Raw genomic sequence first — 20,024 nt, forward strand, 5'->3', positions numbered from 1 at the left:
AGTCAGAGATTCTCAGTTCCCTTCCTCCTCTGACCCTGGCCTGAGGCAAGGAGGGGAAAAGGGATCTGCAGTTTCAACTTCGTTGCCTGCGAATCCAACCTCAAGGGGAATCCAGCACCGACCCTGCTTATTTAAACAGACACCAGCTCGAGAAAGTGTTCAACAGAAACGTTTGAGTGGAGTCATTCACAGCAGTTTAATAAGAACCATATTTTGGCAATGCAGAGTCCTGCTGCACTGTGTGGGAAGTCCTGTTCCAGAGAGGGTCAGCACCCGGCACGGGTGGAGGACCATGGAGCGAAGCTGGCTGCACCGTCTGCCGGCAGCAGAAGTGTGATTGTGGGCCTGTGTCCAAACACGGGACTGTATCCAGAAGCAGTACACAGCAGATTGGGTCAATCTGTCTCCAGCTGACCCTGAAGAAAGGGCTGCAGCACTCTTGCGTCCAACTCTGTCTTCTGTGCCTACCACTCCCCCTGCCATCCTGTCTTCCTCCCCCCGCCCCCCAACTCGGCTGAGAGCAGGAGGGTTAGTGAACTTGCACCATGGTGAGGGGGAGGGCTACCGGCCAAGCACTAGGTGTAGAGGCGGATGGTGCTGTCTGCTCCTGCGGAGAAAACCCACGGCTGGGTGGGATGGAAGATGACGTCCAGCACACCCAGGTCGCGGGTGATTTCGTGGCCCCTCAGCAGCTTCACGGGCGCGATCAGCGGGTTCTGGAGCAGGTCGCTGTAAGCAACAGAGACAATACTGAACACAGTATCCCAAGTGTGGTCTAATCAGAGCTACAAAATTAGCTCACGGCTCTTGAATCCAGTCCCCTGAAAAATACACCACCTTAATCATCCTATCAACTTTGAGGGATCCATGGATCCTAAAGATTCCTCTGTTAGTTACAGTAAAGTACAGCACAGAAACAGGGCACTTGGCCCATCTAGTCCATTACAAGCCATTTAAGCTGCCTCCTCCTATCAACCTGCACCAGGATTCTAGCCCTCCATATCCCTACCATCTATCTACCCAAATCTTGATAAAATTGAGCTCGCACGCACCACTCATTCCACACTCACCACCCTCTGACTGAAGAAGTTTCCCCTTATGTTCCCTCAAACTGTTCACCTTTCACCCCAACCCACCTTGTTGTAGTCTCACCCAACCTCAGTAGAAAAAGCCTGCTTGCATTTACCCTATCTCCACCTCTCAATTTTGTGTACCTCTATCAAATGTCCTCTCCGTCTTCTAAGTACCAAAGAATACAGTCCTAACCTATTCAATCTTTCCTTATAATTCAGGTCCTCCAGTCCAGCTCTTTCAACCTTATTTACACCTTTCTTGTAGGTAAGTGACTAAAACTGCACACAATACTCCCAATTAGGCCTCACTGATATCTTATAGAATTTCAACATAACATCCCATCTCTTGTACTCAGTACTTTTGATTTATGAAGGCCAATGTGCCAAAAGCTTTCTTTACGACCCTATCTACCTGTGTCACCACTTTCAATGAATTATGGACCTGTATTCCCAGATCCCTCTGTCTACCACACTCCTCGGTGCCCTATCATTCACTGTGCAAGACCTAACCTGCTTGGTCCTACCAAAATGCAAAACCTCACACTTGACTGCATTAAATTCCATTTGTAGGCTCTGTGTCCCTCTCCCAAGTAATGCAAAAAGTGCGTTTAAGATCTTCCCCATCTCTTTTGGCATCACGCATAGATGACCATTCTGATCTTCCAGAGGACCGATTTGTTGCTTGCTATCCTTTTGCTCTTAACAAATCTGAGGACCCTCCTTCACCTTACCTGCTCAGGCAACCTCACGGCGCCTTGTAGCACTTCTGATTTCTTTAAGTGTTTTCTTGCAATTCTTATACTACACAAGTACCTCATTTGTTCCTACCTGCTCACCTACTATGCACCTCTTTTTTTTAAATTTCTGAACCAGGGCCTCAGTATCTCTCTAAAACCAAGCTTCCCTACCCCTGTTATCTTTACCTTTTATTCTGACAGCCACATACAAGCTTTGTACTCTCACAATGTCACTTTTGAAGGCCTCCCACTTCCCAAGTACACCTTTGCCAGAAAACAGCCTGTCCCAGCTCCTTTTTGATACCATTAAGATTGGCCTTCCCCCAATCTCAACCCATGGATTAGACCTATCTTTTTCCATATTTACTTTAAACCTAATAGCATTATGATGGCTAAATGCAACATGTTCCTGCACACAAATATTCTCCACCCCTCCACTGTCTGTTCTGACACTCGGGTTCCCATTCCCCTGCAACTCTAGCACAGCTCCCCACTTGGATATTCAGACACAAACTGTCTCTTTTGTAGCAATTCTGAGATCACAATCCTGGAGGTCCTGCCCTTTAACTTATCACCAAGCTCCCTGAATTCACTTTGCAAAAGCTAATCCCTCTTACTACCTATGTCATTGGTACCCACATGGACCATGACCTTTGGCTGCTCACCCTCCCACTGAAAAATACTGAAGACTCGATCCGACATGTAAGACCATAAGATATAGGAGCAGAATTTGGCCACTTGGCTCCGCGAGTCTGTTCCACCATTTCATGACTGATCCAATTTTCCTCTCAGCCCCAATCTCCTGCCTTCTCCCTGTATCCATTCATGCCCTGACTAATCCAGAAATTTTCAACCTCTGCCGTAAATATATATAAAGACTTGGCCTCCACAGCTGCCTGTGGTAAAGAATTCCACAGATTCACTACTCTAGGTAAAGAAATTCCTCCTCATCTCCGTTCTACAAGGACAACCCTGTATTCTGAGGCTGTGTCCACAGGTCTTGGAGTCTCCCACCATCGGAAACATCCCCTCTACATCCACTCTATCAAGGCCTTTCACCATTCAATAAGTTTCAATGAGGCTATCAAACGCTCTTCATACGACAAGCCATTCAACCCTGGAATTATTTTCATTAATCTCCTTTAAACCCTGTCCAATTTCAGCACATGCTTTCTATGATAAGCAGCCCAAAACTGCTCACAATACTCCAAGTGAGGTTTCACCAGCGTGTCAGCAGCCTCAGCATCCTTGCTTTTATATTCTAGTCCCCTTGAAATGAATGCTAACATTGCATTTACCTTCCTCACTATAGACTTAACCTGCAAATTAACCTCCAGACTATTCTACACAAGGACTCCCAAGTCCCTTTGCAATTCAGACTTTTTGTATTTTCTGTCCATTTAGAAAACAATCAACCCTTTCATTCGTTCTACCCAAGTGAATGACCATATATTTCCCAACACTGAATTTCACCTGCCATTTCTTTGCCCATTTTTGTAATCTGTCCTAAGTCCTTCTGCAGTATCTCTAATTCCTCAAAACTACCTGCCCCTCCACCCATCTTCACATCATCTGCAACTGCAACAAAGCCATCAATTCCATCATGCAAATCATTGACATATAACGTAAAAAGAATCTGTCTCAACACAGTCCCCTGTGGAACACCACTAGTCAAAGGCAGCCAGACAGAAAAGGCTCCCTTTATTCTGACTCTTTGCCTCCTGCCAATCAGCCACTGCCTTATCCAAGCTAGTATTTTCCCGTAATACTATGGGCTCATAGCTTGTTAAGCAGCCTCATCTGTGGCACCTTTCCAAAGGCCTTCTGAAAATTCAAATACACATCAACCAATTTTCCTTTGTCTATCCTGCTTGTTACTTCAAAGAATTCCAACAGATTTGTCAGACAAGATTTTCCCTTGAGGAAACCGTGCTGACTGTGGCCTACAAGTATTTATCATGTGTCTACAAGTACCCTCAGATCTCATCCTTAACAATTGACTCCAACATCTTCCCAACCACTGAGGTCAGACTAACTGGCCTATGGTTTCTTTTTTTCTGGCTCTCTCCCTTCTTGAAGAGTGGAATGACATTTGCAATTTTCCACTCTTCTGGAACCACTACTGAATCTAGTGATTAAAGAAAACCATAGAAAACCTACAGCACAATACAGGACCTTCAGCCCACAATGCTGTACCGAACATGTACATACTTTACAAATTACCTAGGGTTACCCATAGCCCTCTATTTTTCTAAGCTCCATGTATCTATCCAGGAGTCTTTTAAAAGACTTTATCTGCCTCCATCATCGTTGCTGGCAGCCCATTCCACACACCACCACTCTCTGCGTAAAATAACTTACCCCTGATATCTCCTCTGTACCTATTTCCAAGCACCTTAAAGTTGTGCCCCCTCGTGTTAGCCATTTCAGCCCTGGGAAAAAGCCTCTGACTATCGACATGATCAATGCCTCTCATCATCCTATTCACCTCGATTAGGTCACCTCTCATCCTCCGCCGCTCCAGGGAGAAAAGGCCGAGTTCACTCAACCTATTCTCATAAGGCATGCTCCCCAATCCAAACAAAATCCTTGTAAATCTCCTCTGCACCCTTTCTATAGTTTCCACATCCTTCCTGTTGTAAGGTGACCAGAACTGCCCACATTACTCCAAGTGGGGTCTGATCAGGGTCCTACAGTGGTATGCAAAAGTTTGGGCACCCCGGTCAAAATTTCTGTTACTGTGAATAGCTAAGCGAGTAAAAGATGACCTGATTTCCAAAAGGCATAAAGTTAAAGGTGAAACATTTCTTTAATATTTTAAGCAAGATTACTTATTTCCATCTTTTACAGTTTCAAAATAACAAAAAAGGAAAAGGGCCCGAAGCAAAAGTTTGGGCACCCTGCATGGTCAGTACTTAGTAACACCCCCTTTGGCAAGTATCACAGCTTGTAAACGCTTTCGGTAGGCAGCTAAGAGTCTTTTAATTCTTGTTTGGGGGATTTTCGCCCATTCTTCCTTGCAAAAGTCTTCTAGTTCTGTGAGATTCTTGGGCCATCTTCCATGCACTGCTCTTTTGAGGTCTATCCACAGATTTTCGATGATATTTAGGTCAGGGGACTGTGAGGACCATAGCAAAACCTTTCAGCTTGTGCCTCTTGAGGTAGTCCATTGTGGATTTTGAGGTGTGTTTAGGATCATTATCTTCTTGTAGAAGCCATCCTCTTTTCATCTTCAGCTTTTTTACAGACGGTGTGATGTTTGCTTCCAGAATTTGCTGGTATTTAATTGAATTCATTCTTCCCTCTACCAGTGCCACTGGCTGCAACACAAGCCCAAAGCATGATCGATCCACCCCCGTGCTTAACAGTTGGAGAGGTGTTCTTTTCATGAAATTCTGCACTCTTTTTTCTCCAAACATACCTTTGCTCACTGCAGCCAAAAAGTTATATTTTAACTTCATCATTCCATAGGACTTGTTTCCAAAACGCATCAGGCTTGTTTAAATGTTCCTTTGCAAACTTCTGACGCTGAATTTTGTGGTGAGAACGCAGGAAACGGTTTCTTCTGATGACTCTTCCATATTTGTGCAGGTGTTGCTACACAGTAGAACAGTGCACCACCACTCCAGAGTCTGCTAAATCTTCCTGAAAGTCTTTTGCAGTCAAACGGGGGTCTTGATTTGCCTTTCTAGCAATCCTGCGAGCAGTTTTCTTGCTCTTCCAGACCTCAACTTGACCTCCACCGTTCCTGTTAACTGCCATTTCTTAATTACATTACGAACTGAGGAAACAGTTACCCGAAAACACTTTGCTATCTTCATATAGCCTTCTCCTGCTTTGTGGGCATCATTTATTTTAATTTTCCAGAGTGCCAGGCAGCTGCTTAGAGGAGCCCATGGCTGCTGATTATTGGGACAAGGTTTGAGGAGTCAGGGTATTTATAAAGCTTTGAAATTTGCATCACCTGGCCTTTCCTAACAATGACTGTGAACAAGCCATAGCCCTAACAAGCTAATTAAGGTCTGAGACCTTGGTAAAAGTTATCTGAGCGCTCAAATCTCTTGGGGTGCCCAAACTTTTGCATGGTGCTCCTTTCCTTTTTTTCCCCACTCTAAAATTATACAAAACAAAAATAATACACTAATCTTGTTTAAGATGTTGAAAAGAATGTTTCATCTTTAACTTTATGACTTTTGGAGATCAATTTCTCTTCTACTCACTTAACTATTCGTAGTAACAGAAATTTTGACCATGGGTGCCCAAACTTTTGCATGCCACTGTATACAGCTGCAACATTACCTCTTGGCTCTTAACCTCAATCCTACGGTTGATTAAGGCCAATGTACCGTATGCCTTCTTAACCACAGAGTCAACCTGTGCAGCAGCTTTGAGTGTCCTATGGACTCGGACCCCAAGATCCCTCTGATCCTCCACACTGTCAAGAGTCTTACCATTAATACTATATTCTGCCATCATATTTGACCTACCAAAATGAACCACCTCACATTTATCTGGGTTGAACTGCATCTGCCACTTCTCAGCCCAGTTTTGCACCCTATTGATTTACCGCTGTAACCTCTGACAGCCCCCCACACTATCCACAACACCCCCAACCTTTGTGTCATCAGTAAATTTACCAACAGATCCCTGAGGCAACACCACTGGTCACCGACCTCCATGCAGAATATGTCTTGTCTACAACCACTCTTTGCCTTCTGTTGGCAAGCCAGTTCTGGATCCACAAAGCAAGATCTAATCGGATCCCATGCCTCCTTACTTTCTCAATAAGCCTTGCATGGGGTACTTTATCAAATGCCTTGCTGAAATCCATATACACTACATCTACTGCTCTTCCTTCATCAATGTGTTTAGTTGCATCCTCAAAAAATTCAATCAGGCTCATAAGGCACGACCTGCCCTTGACAAAATCATGCTGACTATTCCTAATCATATTATACCTCTCCAATTGTTCATAAATCCTGCCTTTCAGGATCTTTTCCATCAAATTACCAACCACTGAAGTAAGACTCACTGGTCTATAATTTCCTGGGCTATCTCTACTCCCTTTCTTGAATAAAGGAACAACATCCGCAATCCTCCAATCCTCTGGAACCTCTCCCATCCCCATTGATGATTCAAAGATCATTGCCAGAGGCTCAGCAATCTCCTCCCTCGCCTCCCACAGTAGCCTAGGGTACATCTCGTTCAGTCCCGGAGACCAACTTGATGCTTTCCAAAAGCTCCAGCACATCCTCTTTCTTAATGTCGATACGCTCAAGCTTTTCAATCTGCTGTAAGTCAACCCTACAATCATAGAAACATAGAAAACCTACAGCACAATACAGGCCCTTCGGCCCACAAAGCTGTACCAAACATGTCCTTACCTGAGAAATTACCTAGGGTTACCCATAGCCCTCCATTTTTCTCAGCTCCATATACCTGTGTCCAGGAGTCTCTTAAAAGACCTTATCGTATCTAAGAACCTTTTCCATAGTGAATACTGCAGCAGAGTATTCATTAAGTACCTCTGCTATCTCCTCCGGTTCCATACACAGTTTTCCACTGTCACACTTGATTTGTCCTATTCTCTCACGTCTTATCCTCTTGCTCTTCACATACTTGTAGAAGGCCTTAGGGTTTTCCTTAATCCAGCTTGCCAAGGCCTTCTCATGGCCCCTTCTGGCTCTCCTAATTTCATTCTTAAGCTCCTTCCTGCTAGCCTTATAATCTTCTAGATCTCTTATCATTACCTAGTTTTTTGAACTTTTCCTAGGCTTTCCTTCTTGATTAGATTTTCAACAGCCTTTGTGCACCATGGCTCCTGTACCCTACCATCTTTTCCCTGTCTCATTGGAATGTACCTGTGCAGAACCCCACACAAATATCCCCATACATTTCCCTGAGAACATCTGTTCCCAATTTATGCTTCCAAGTTCCTGCCTGATAGCTCCATATTTCCCCTTTCTCCAATTAAACGCTTTCCTAACTTGTCTGTTCCTATCCCTCTCCAATGCTATGGTAAGGGAGATAGAATTGTGAACCCCATCGAACTCCAGCTCCTTAATGTGGAGTGTTAGATGCTGTAGCTGGACGCACTTCTCACAGTTATAGTTGTCAGGGGCACCGGCAGTCTCTCTACTTTCCCACATCCCATAAGAGCATTCAGCTATCCTCCTGGCATCCCTATCGTCCTAACTGTGCAAATATAAGGAAAGGAACATTAAATAAACTGAGGAAAAAGAAAATCTACCTACAGCTTTTGCATTTTCTTTCACTAAAGCCTCTAATCACCACTCTTAACACTGTCCACTCCAACTACGGCCGCTCCACTTGCCCCTGCCAATCAATCCCGATCGCTAATTGGCCGTTGTTCAAAAACCAAACTGTTGTGAATCATTACCTTACGTACTCAGTTGGCAATCCTGAGTGAACTATGTCTTCTCCCGCCTCATTCCACTGCTGAAGAAGAACCTCCACACTGCGAAGAACCCTGCCTGCAGATTTGACCTTCCACACATTTCCAGATTGAACTCCACTGCTACTTCTCATCCCAGCTCCGCATCCTATCAACGTCCTGTTGTAACCTACAACAATCTGCCACACTATCCACAACTCCACCAAACTTTATATTAGCTTCCACTTTGTTCTCAGACCTGTCTCTATACTGTTCTTCAGCTTGTATTACAAACCTCACCATCATTTCAGCCTTGGCAGCTTTAGGTTTTAGATCACCTGTCCTCTGCCTCAGCTCTCCCCTGGACTTCCGGTTGTTCAATAAACTTCATCCAGCTTGATTCCAACCTGTCTGGGCCCGATTTCTTAAACTCCCCGAATTCAGGCCTCTTCCACTCTGTGTGAGATGCATGATTGAACGGGAAGTAGCGGGGAGGGGTAAGAGAGGGACACACACACACACACACGCGCGCTATACAGAAACTCAGACTAGCATGGAAGAAAAGAGATGCACCTGTACACCATTCCATGGCAGACAATGACCGTGCCATCGTCAGATGCCGAGGCAAAAAGCGGATAACGCCTGTGGAAAGCTACACCTCGCAGAGCTCTCTTGTGATGCCTGTAAAGAAAACAACAATAATACTGATTTGAGAGTGTTTAATGTCATTTCCAGTACACAAGTGTAAAGAATTGTTACTCTGGATCTGATACAGCATGCAAAAAAAGTATTTAAAAACACAGTAATTATATCCCTTAAAAATTCCTTAAAGGAGTATCTTCCCTAACGAACCTGTTGGAATTCTGTGAGGAGATTTAAGTACGATGCAGTGGAAGTTGCCACACATGAGGCTGCTTAGCAAGTTAAGAGTCTGTGGTATTACAGGAATGTTACTAACAAGGTTAGGGTATCGGCTGATTGGTAGGAGGCAGAGAGTAGGAATCCTTTTCTGGTTGGCTGCCAGCGACTAGTGGTGTTCCACAGGGGTCGGTGTTGGGACCGCTTTTTAAGCTGTATATAAATGATTTAGATGATGGAACAGATAGCTTTGTTGCCAAGTTTGCAGATATGAAGACTGGTAGTGTTGAGGATGCAGGACTTACACAGAAAAATCCAAAAATCTGAGATGCAAAGGGACTTGGGAGCCCTTGTGCAGAACACCCTAAAGGTTAACTTGCAGGTTGAGACGGTGGTGAGGAAGGCAAATGTAATGTTCGCATTCATTTCAAGAGGTCTAGAATACAAGAGCAGGGATGTGTTGCTGAGGCTTTATAAGGCGCTGGTGAGGCCTCATCTTGAGTATTGTGAACAGTTTTTTTTAAGATTATGAAGACATGCAGTCCTCTTTTACTGTCATTTAGTAATGCATGCATTAAGAAATGATACAATATTTCCTTCGGTGTGATATCACAAAACACAAAACAGACCAAGACTGAAAAAACTAACAAAACCACATAATTATAACATATAGTTACAACAGTGCAACAATACCATAACTTGATGAAGAAGTCCATGAGCACAGTAAAGTTCAAAGTTTCTCAAATATCCCACATCTCACACAGACAGGAGAAGGAAGTTTTGGGTTCCTCATCTAAGAAAAGATGAGCTGGCATTGGAGACGGTCCAGATGAGGTTCACAAGGATGATTCCGGGAATGAAAATGTTATCATATGAGGAACATTTCATGGTTCTGGGCCTGTACTCGCTAGAATTTAGAAGGATGAGGGGGAATCTCATTGAAACTTTTCGAATATTGAAAGGCCTACAATAAGTAGATGTGAAAAGGCTGTTTCCCACGGTGGGGGAATCTGGGACAAGAAGGCACAGCTTCAGGATAGAGGAGCGTCCACTTAAAACAGATGTGGAGACATTTCTTTCGAGAGCTGTGGAGGCCAGGTCAATGGGTGTACTAATGCAGACATTGATAGGCTCTTGATTGGCCACGGCATCAAAGGTTGCTGGGGGGTAGGCCAGGCAGTGGGCTGAGGGGGAGAAAATGTATCAGCCATGACTGAATGGTGGAACAGATCTGATGGGCCAAATGGCCTAACTCTACTCCCATGTCTTATGATCTTATAAATATGTAAGATAGCTAATTTACATAGATTGATTGTTATGTCCACAAAGTGACGTTAGCCACAGGAAATGATAAAGTAGTGGTGGTTGGGGGTGTTGATCGGCCTTACCGCTTGGGGAAGATAACTGTTTCTGAGTCTGGTGGTCCTGGCATGGATGCTACGTAACCTCTCTCCCTGATGGTTGTGGGACAGACAGTCCTTGAACAGGGTGGATGAGATCCTTCCTGATGTGACTAGTCGGATACAGAACTGAGCCTGGTGCATCGGAGGGAGAATAAAGCATCGACTGCCCCACAGGGTTACAGCAGGCTGGTCCATTACCAGTACCTCAAAGGTCAGAGATTAGCTTTATTTGTCACATGTACACTGGAAGAAAGAGTGAAGCGTATTGTTTGTGTCAATGACCAACAGTCTGAGGAAGTGCTGGAGGCAGCTCACAAGTATCACCACGCTTCTGGCACCAACGCAACTTCCCCGCAACTCATGAACCTCGCCATGGCTCTGGAATGTGCGAGGGCCCTGAGCCCTCGGAGGAAACCGACAGGGTCACAGGGAGAACGTATGAAGCCCTTGCAGACAGCAGCAGCAATTGAACCCAGGCTGCTGGTGATGTATGTGGCGTGCTACCATGCCAGACAGGGCAGCAAACTGCTTTGCAGAAAGTGGCACTCACCTGAGCACTCGGTAAGGCTTGGTGGAGAGATCCAGGTCGAACCAGGCCAGGCGGCTGTCATAACTTCCACAGATCACATTATCTCCTGTTGAACACATTCAACACTGACTATTAACTCTTGGCGCACGAGGCTGGGAAAGCTGACACTGACGCAGGTAGAGGGGAGATTAGAAAAGCAGGGAGGCATAGCCCTGCTGGGGCACAGCGGATGTCAACTGAACAGCCAACATCACTGCAGCTTACTACGGGAAAGGAATGCAGGATCAGGAGGCTAATCGGCCCCTCTCACTTATGGAGTCACAGCACAGAAATGGAGCTGCAAGTTCTCCAGAAATGTAGTCACAAGATTCTGTAGATGTTGGAAAACCAGAGCAATACACACAAAAAGTGAAATTTCCTAGAAGCCAACCATTTTAATTCCTATCTCCATTCCCATTCTGCCACATTGGTCCATGGCCTCTTCTGCATGATGAGGCCACTCTCAGATTGAAGGAGCAACATCTCATATTCCGTCTAGGTGGCCTCCATCATCGATTTCTCCTTCCAGTAATTTTCCTCCTCCTTTTCTTCTATTCACCACTCTGGACACTTATCTCTCCTCCTCACCTGTCTATGATCTCCCTCTGGCTCCCCTCCTCCTTCTCTTTCTCTCCTGTAGATCCACTCTTCTCTCCTATCAGATTCTTTCATCTGCAGCCCTTCGCCTTTTCCAACTGACACCTCCCAGCTTTTTACTTCATTTCCCCTCCACCCGCCTGGCTTCACCTTCTAGCTAGTCCTCCTTCCCTTTCCCCATCTTTTTATTCTGACATCTTCTCCCTTCCTTTCCAGTCCTGAAGGGTCTCGGCCCAAATCATCAATTGTTTATTCATTTCCATAAATGCTGCCTGACCTGTAGAGTTCCTCCAGCATGTGTGTTACACAAGGGCTACCGTTCTATGTTGGTTGAGGTGGAGTGGGGGACGTACGAGGGACGGCCGGATTTACACAAGGAGGTGAACGAGGAGCAGGAGATGCAGCCCTGGCCCCAGCTCAAGGACTGGGAAGGGTCAGTACCGTGGGGCCACAGCCGTTGTTCCACTTACCCCCAGGGTGGATGGCCATGCTGGACACCCACTTGCAGTTGGTCATCAGTTTCTTGGTGAGCTCCTGCTTGAGGAGGTTGTAGACACGGACGTAGCGCTGCGTGGCCACGAAGAAGAAGGGCCGGATAGGATGGAAACGGACACACTGCACCATGCCTTTGTTCCTGCGGAAAGGGTTCTGACTGCGCCGCCGGCTCAGCTGGTGGATGAGGACCTGGGCGTTGCCGTTCTCCGGGATAACTGAGGCAAAGTAGTCTCCCTTGCCGTGCCACGTTACCTGCTTTACCAGCTGTGGAGGGAAGGAGAGAGTCAGTCTGGGGATAGTCTGTTGAAGTGGGGCAGCTTACCACCTGCTTATGGGGATGGTCACAAAGCACAGGCCGTGCCATCCAGTACACCATCTATGCTAATTCCATTTGGTCCATGTCCCTGTGAACTTTTCCTGTCCATGTACTTTAAAAAATTGTTCTAAACTTTTTTCAAAATGGGGAGAAAATTCAGAAATCAGAGGTGCAAGGGGACCTTGGGCAGGATTCCCTGAAGGATAACTTACAGGTTGAGTCAGTGGTGAGGAAGGCAAATGCAATGTTAGCAATCATTTCGAGAGGACTAGATATAAAAGCAAGGATGTAATGCTGAGGCTTTATAAAGCACTGGACAAACCACACTTAGACTACTGTGAGCAGTTTTGGGCCCTTTATCTAAGAAAGGATGTGCTAGCATTGGAGAGGGTCCAGAGGAGGTTGATTGATTCTGGGAGTGAAAGGGTTAACATAGGAGGAGCACTTAATGCCTCCAGGCCTGCACTCACTTGAATTTAGAAGAATGAGGTGAGGGGGGGAAATCTCCCTGAAACCTATCGAATACTGAAAGGCGTTGACACAGTGAATGCAGAGAGGATGTTTCCTTTAGTGGGGGGGGGGGGGGGGTCTAGGACCAGAGGACACGGCCTCAGAATATAAGAATGTCCATTTAGAACAGAGATGAGGAGGAATTTCTTTAGCCAGAGGGTGGTGAATCTGTGGAATTTACTGCCAAAGATGGCTGTGGAGGCCAAGTCATTGGATTTATTTAAAGCGGAGGTTGATGGGTTCTTGATTAGTCAGGGTGTGAAAGGTTACGGAGAGAAGGCAGGAGAGTGGGGTTGAGAGGGAAATAGATCAGCCATGATGAAATGGCAGAGCAGATTTGATGGGCCAAATGGCCTAATTCTACTCTAATTCCAGATGACTGGAAAATTGCAAATGTTACTCCGCTATTTAAGAAGGGTGGGAGGCAGCAGACAGGAAACTATAGACCTGTTAGCCTGACATCAGTGGTAGGGAAGTTGTTGGAATCGATTGTCGGGGATGAGATTAGAGTATCCGGAGGCACATGACAAGATAGGCCAAAGCCAGCATGGTTTCAACACTAACCTACTGCAATTTTTTGAGGAAATTACAAGCAGGGTAGACAAAGGAGATGCAGTAGACGAGGTGTACTTGGATTTTCAGAAGGCCTTTGACAAGATGCCACACATGAGGCTGTTTAGCAAGATAAGAGCCCATGGAATTACAGGCAAGTTACTAGCATGGGTGGAGCATTGGCAGGTCAGCAGAAAACAGAGTGGGAATAAAGGGAAACAACAGGAATTCTGCAGATGCTGGAAATTCAAGCAACACACATCAAAGTTGCTGGTGAACGCAGCAGGCCAGGCAGCATCTCTAGGAAGAGGTGCAGTCAACGTTTCAGGCCGAGACCCTTCATCAGGACTAACTTCGTCAGGAATAAAGGGATCCTATTCTGGCTGACTGCTGGTTACCAGTGGAGTTCCACAGGGTTCAGTGTTGGGACCGCTGATTTTTATTATGTATGTCAATGATTTGGACTATGATATTAATGGATTTGTGGCTAAATTTGCTGATGATACGAAGATAGGTGGAGGAGCGGGTAGTGTTGAGGAAACAGAGAGCCTGCAAAGAGATTTAGATCATTTAGGGGAATGGGCAAAGAAGTGGCAAATGAAATACAATGTTGGAAAGTGTATGGTCATGCACTTTGGTGAAAGAAATAAACGGGCAGGCTATTATTTAGAAGATGGGGAGAGAATTCAAAATGCAGAGATGCAAAGGGACTTGGGAGTCCTTGTGTAAGATACCCTAAAGGTTAACCTCCACGCTGAGTCCGTTGTGAAGAAGGTGAATGCAATGTTGGCATTCATTTCTAGAGGTATAAAATATAAAAGCAGGGATGTGGTGTTGAGGCTCTAAAAGGCACTTGTGAGATCACACTTGGAGTATTGTGTGCAGTTTTGGGCTCCTTATTTTAGAAAGGATATACTGATATTGGAGAAGGTTCAGAGAAGATTCACGAGAATGATTCCAGAAATGAAAGGGTTACCATATGAGGAATGTCTGGCAGCTCTTGGGCTGTATTCCCTGGAGTTCAGGAGAATGAGGGGGGATCTCATAGAAACATTCTGAATGTTAAAAGGCCTGAACAGATTAGATTTGGCAAAGTTATTTCCCATGGTAGGGAATTCTAGGACAAGAGGGCACGACTTCAGGATTGAAGGACGTCCATTTAGAACTGAGATGCGGAGAAATTACTTTAGTCAGAGGGTGGTAAATCTGTGGAATTTGTTGCTATGAGCGGCTGTAGAGGCCAAATAATTGAGTGTATTTAAGGCAGAGATAGGTTCTTGATTAGCCAGGGCATCAAAGGATATGGGGAGAAGGCAGGGGAGTGGGGATGACTGGAAGAATTGGATCAGCCCATGATTGAATGGCGGAACAGACTCGATGGGCTGAATGGCCTACTTCTGCTCCTATATCTTATGGTCTAATGTCTCATGCTGTTAGTTTACCTGCCTCAGCCATTTCCTCTGATTGGTCTGGAAGTGGAATAAACCCTTCTCCAAGTGAAGAAGTTGCCCCTTAGTTTCTTACTAAATCTTTCCCCTCTCACCCTTTATGCCCTGTAGTTCTTGATTCTCCAATTCCGTGGAAAAGATGGAAGAAACCAGAGCATGCAGGGGGAAAGCAAGTAGCTGCATGCAAACTCAGAGACAGTCTCTAGATTTAGAAATGCAACCCAATGAACCCATATGACCAATTACCACAGCTCGAATACCATATTTAAGTTTGTTGATGACACCACGGTTATTGGCCAAATCAAAGGTGGTGATGAATCAGCATTCTGGAGGGAAACTGCAAATCTGGCTGAGTGGTACCACAACAACAACCTCTCACTCAATGTCAGCCAGATGAAGGGCTGATTATTGACTTCAGGAGGAGTAAACTGGAGGTGCATGAGCCAGTCCTCATCGGGGACCCAGCAGTGGAGAGGGCCGGCAACTTTAATATCCTCAATATTATCAGTCCAGAAGATCTGTCCTGCATTCAGCATGGAAGTGCCATTATGAAGAAAGCATAGCAGCACCTCTACCTTTTTTTTAAGATGTTTGCAAAGAGTTGGTGTGTCATACAAAACTTAGACAAACTTATATAGATGTGTGGTGGAGAATATGTTGACTGGTTGCACCTTGGCCTGGTATGTTCTTGAACAGAAAACCCTGCAAAAAGTGGTGGATATGGCCCAGTTGAACAGGGGTGAAACCCTCCACATTACTGAGCACGTCTATAGGGAGTGCTGTCGAAGGAAAGCAGCACCCATTACCATCCAGGCTATGTTATTACTTCACTGCTGCCATCGAGAAGGTGGTACAGGAGCTACAGGACTCACACCACCAGGATCAGGAACAGTTATTACCCCTCAACTAGCAGGCTTTTTAAACCACAGAGGATAACTTCATTCAAATTCACTTGTGAAATCACTGAACTGTTCCCACAACCTATGGGCTTCCTTTCAAGGACTCTTCAACTCATGTCCTTGGTATGTTATTATTTACTTATTATTACTTCTTTTTACATTATTTCTTGTTTTCTCTTTTCGTATTTGTAGTTTGTTGTGTTTTGCACATTGATTATTTGTCCATCCTGCTGGGTGCAGTCTTTCATTGATTTTATCGTGTTTCTTGTACTTACTGTGATAGCCCGCAAGAAAATGAATCTCATGATTGTACATCGTACTTCGAACTTTTTAACCTGCTAACCTGTACATCTTAGGAAGGTGGGAGGAAACGGGAGCATGTGGAAGAGAGCAACGTGGGCATGGGAGAACGTACAAACTCCTTCCAGACATCAGAGGGACCTGAATCCAGATCACTGGTGCAGTAATAGGACTCATTGCTGTACTGCTTCCTGGGTTACTGCACTTACCCTGCTCCAACTGGGCAGAAGATATAAAAGTCTGAAAGCATGTACCACCAGGCTCAAGGACAGGTAGACACAAGGAACATATGAGGAAGTTACCAGAGAAATTGATGAAGGCAAGGAAGTGTATATTGTCTACGTGGGCTTTACCAAGGCATTTGGCAAGGCCCTGCTTGGGAGGTTGGTCAAGAAGGTTCAGTCGCTCGGCATTCAAGATGAGGTAGTAAATTGGAGTAGACATTGGCTTCTTGGGAGAAGCCAGAGAGTGGTAGTAGATGGTTGCCTCTCTGACTGAAGGTTTGTGACTGGTAAGAGTGCCACAGGGATTGGTGCTGTGTCCATTGTTTGTCATCTATACCAACGATTCCGATGATAATGTGGTTTACTAGGTCAGCACATTTGCAAATGACACCAAAATTGGGATGCACTGGACAGCAGGGAAGACTATCATGGCTTGCAGAGGGATCTGGACCAGCTGGAAAAAAGAGCTGAAAAATAGCAGATGGAATTTAATGCAGACTAGTGCGAAGTGTTGCACTTTGGTTAGACCAACAACGGTAGGAATTACACAGAGAACAGTAGGGCACTGAGGAGTGTGGTAGAACAATGGAATCTGGGAATATAGACCCATAATTCATTGAAAGTGGTGTCACAGGTAGATAAGGTCATAAAGAAAGATTCTGGCACATTGGCCTTCATAAAACGAAGATTTATGACAGTAAACAAGAGATTATCTGCACATGCAGGAAATCCGAGCAACACACACAAAATGCTGGAGGAACTCAGCAGGCCAGGCAGCATCTGTGGAAAAGAGTAAACAGTCAATGTTTTGGACTGAAACCTTCATCGGGACTGGAATAAAAGATGCCGTCAGACTAAGAAGGTGGGAGGGAGGGTAGGGAGAGGTACGTGCTGGTAGGTGATAGGTAAAACTGGGAGAGGAGAGGGGGTGAAGTAAAGAGCTGGGAAGTTGATTGGTGAAAAAGATACAAGGCTGGAGAATGGGAATCTGATGGGAGAGGGTAGAAGACCATGGAAGAAAGAAAAGGGGGAAGGAGCACCAGAGGGAGATGATGGGCAGGCAAGGAGATAAGGTGAGAGAGGGGAAAGGGGATGGGGAATGGTGAAGGAAGGGGGAGGGTGGACCATTACTGGAAGTTCAAGAAATCGATGTTCACGCTATCAAGTTGGAAGCTACTCAGATGGAATACAAGGATACAAGGTGTTGTTCCTCCAATCTGAGTGTGGCCTCATCGCGACAGTTAAGGCCTTGGATTGACATGTCGAAATGGAAATGGGAAGTGGAATTAAATTGCTTGCCCAGGTAGACCCATTGTTTCAGCTTGTTCCTGCCCCACTGAACTCATATCTGCACACCTCGACTCTGTTTTATCTCCCCTTCATTCAGTTCCTTCCTACCTACATCCGTGACACCTCACACACTCTGGATCTTTTCAAGGATTTCAAGTTCCCTGATCCCCCCCCATCATCTTAATTTTACTATGGATGTCCAGTCCCTATACACCTCCATCCCCCATCAGGAAAGCCTCAAAGCTCTCCACTTCTTTTTGGACATCAGACCCAACCAGATCTCCAGAACCACTACTCTCCTCCGTCTGGCAGAACCTGTCCTCACTCTTAATAATTTCTCCTTTGGCACCTCTCACTTCAAACAGAAGGCAGGCCTACACTGGTGGCCATCTTCCACTTTTCCTACGCTACATCGCTGCTTCCTGCACCCACATGGAGCTTGTCGACTTCATCAACTTCCATCCTGCCCTCAAATTTACCTGGTCCATTTCTGACACCTCCCTTCCCTTTATCAATCTCTCTGTCTCTATCTGATGTCTATTATAAACCCATGGACTCTCACATATACCTGGACTATACCTCTTCCCACCCTGTTTCTTGTAAAACACCATCCCCTTCTCTACTGCATCTGCTCTCAGGATGAGGCTTTTTCATTCTAGAATGGAGATGGGCTTCCCTTTCTCCAACATCAATCGCATCTCTTCCAATTCATGGATGTCTGCACTCACCCCATCCTCCCACCACCCTACAAGGGATAGGGTTCCTCTTGTCCTCTCCACCCTATCAGCCTCCGCCTCCAGCATATAATTCTCCATAATTTCTGCCATCTCCAATGGAAACCCACCACTAAGCACATCATTCCACCCGCCCCCCCCCCAGCTTCCTGCAGGGATCGCTCCGTACGCGACTCCCTTGTCCACTCATCCCTCCCCACTGATCTCCCTCCTGGCACTTATCCTTGCAAGCGGAACAAGTGCTACACCTGCTACTACACCTCCTCCCTCACTACCATTCAAGGCCCCAAACACACCTTCCAGGTGAGGCGACACTTCATCTGTGAGTCTGTTGGGGTCAAATACTGTGTCAGTCCATGGCATCCTCTACTGTCACGATGAGGCCACACTCAGGTTGGAGGAACAACACCTTATATTCTGTCTGGGTAGCCTCCAATCTGATGGCATGAACATCGACTTCTCTAACTTCTGGCAATGGTCCCCCTCCCCCTCCCCCTCCTTCACCATTCCCCATTCCCTTTCTCCTCTCTTACCTCATCTCCTTGCCAGCCCATCGCCTCCCTCTGGTGCTCCTCCCCCCTTTTCTTTCTTCCATGGCCGTCTGTCCTCTCCTATCAGACTCCCCCTTCTCCAGCCCTGTATCTCTTTCACCAATCAACTTCCCAGCTCTTTGCTTCACCCCTCCCCCTCCTGGTTTCACCTTTCACCTGGTGTTTCTCTCTCCCCTCCCCCAGCGTTTTAAACCTACTCCTCATCTTTTTTCCTCCAGTCCTGATGAAGGGTTTCAGCCCAAAACGTCGACTGTACACTTTTCCATAGATGCTGCCTGACTTGTTGAGTTCTTCCAGCATTTTCTTTGTGTTGCTTGGATTTCCAGCATCTGCAGATTTTCTCTTGTTTCTAATCCTAACCTGTGTATCTTTGGAATGAGGGAGGAAATCGGAGGACCTGGAAGAAAGCCACACAGTCATGGGGAGAACATACAAACTTCTTGCAGAGAGGGATGGGAATCAAACCCCGATCAGTGATCACTGGCGGTGTAAAGCATTGTGGTACCATGCTGCCCCATGGCTCACAGTCAGAGATGCTGTCATTAAACCAAAATGTCAGAACTTTAGAGAGCAGGATCAGTGAGGAGGGAGTCAGCAGCCTTAAGTTCCAGAGCATTAAGAAAGCCCTGGGCTCTGCACGTAAGCTCTTTAACCAGGGGGTGGTGGATCTGTGGAATTCATTGCACAGAAGTAGCAACAGAGTTTTTACCTTCTCGGGAGGTGAAGGAGGTTTAGTTTGTCGCCCACCAGTTTAACGAGATACACATTTCAATGTATCTTGACTGGTTGTTAATGATCTGATACAGCAACTCGTAGAACATAGAATATACTGTAGATCAGTACAGGCCCTTCAGCCCATGATGTTGTGCCAACCTTTTAACCTATTCCAACATCAATCTATTGTTTCCCTGCATTTTTCTTTCATCCATATACTATCTAAAATTATTTTAAGTGTCTCTAATGTACTTGCCTCTGCCACCACCCTGGCAGCGTGCTCCACACATCCTCCAACCTAGCTCTCGCAACCTTTCCTCTCTAATCCAAGCAGCATCCTGGTAAGTTTCCTCTGCACCCT

The 20,024-nt window shown here is 45.7% G+C and overlaps 1 protein-coding gene across 1 annotated transcript in view; it reads right to left on the bottom strand.

The window, feature by feature from the left end:
- Positions 1–566: 566 nt before the first annotated feature.
- bop1 (BOP1 ribosomal biogenesis factor) overlaps positions 567–20,024 on the bottom strand; it is a 244,855-nt gene continuing 225,397 nt past the window's right edge. Inside the window, exons 15-18 of the mRNA XM_063042520.1 lie at positions 12,101–12,389; positions 11,016–11,100; positions 8,778–8,885; positions 567–729 (exon numbers count right to left, since the gene is read on the bottom strand). Of these exons, the coding sequence (XP_062898590.1) occupies positions 576–729; positions 8,778–8,885; positions 11,016–11,100; positions 12,101–12,389 (636 nt within the window). The 3' untranslated portion in view covers positions 567–575. The remainder of the gene's footprint in view (positions 730–8,777; positions 8,886–11,015; positions 11,101–12,100; positions 12,390–20,024) is intronic.

The sequence above is a fragment of the Mobula hypostoma genome, chromosome 3 (assembly GCF_963921235.1).
Source record: "Mobula hypostoma chromosome 3, sMobHyp1.1, whole genome shotgun sequence".
NCBI lineage: Eukaryota > Metazoa > Chordata > Chondrichthyes > Myliobatiformes > Myliobatidae > Mobula > Mobula hypostoma.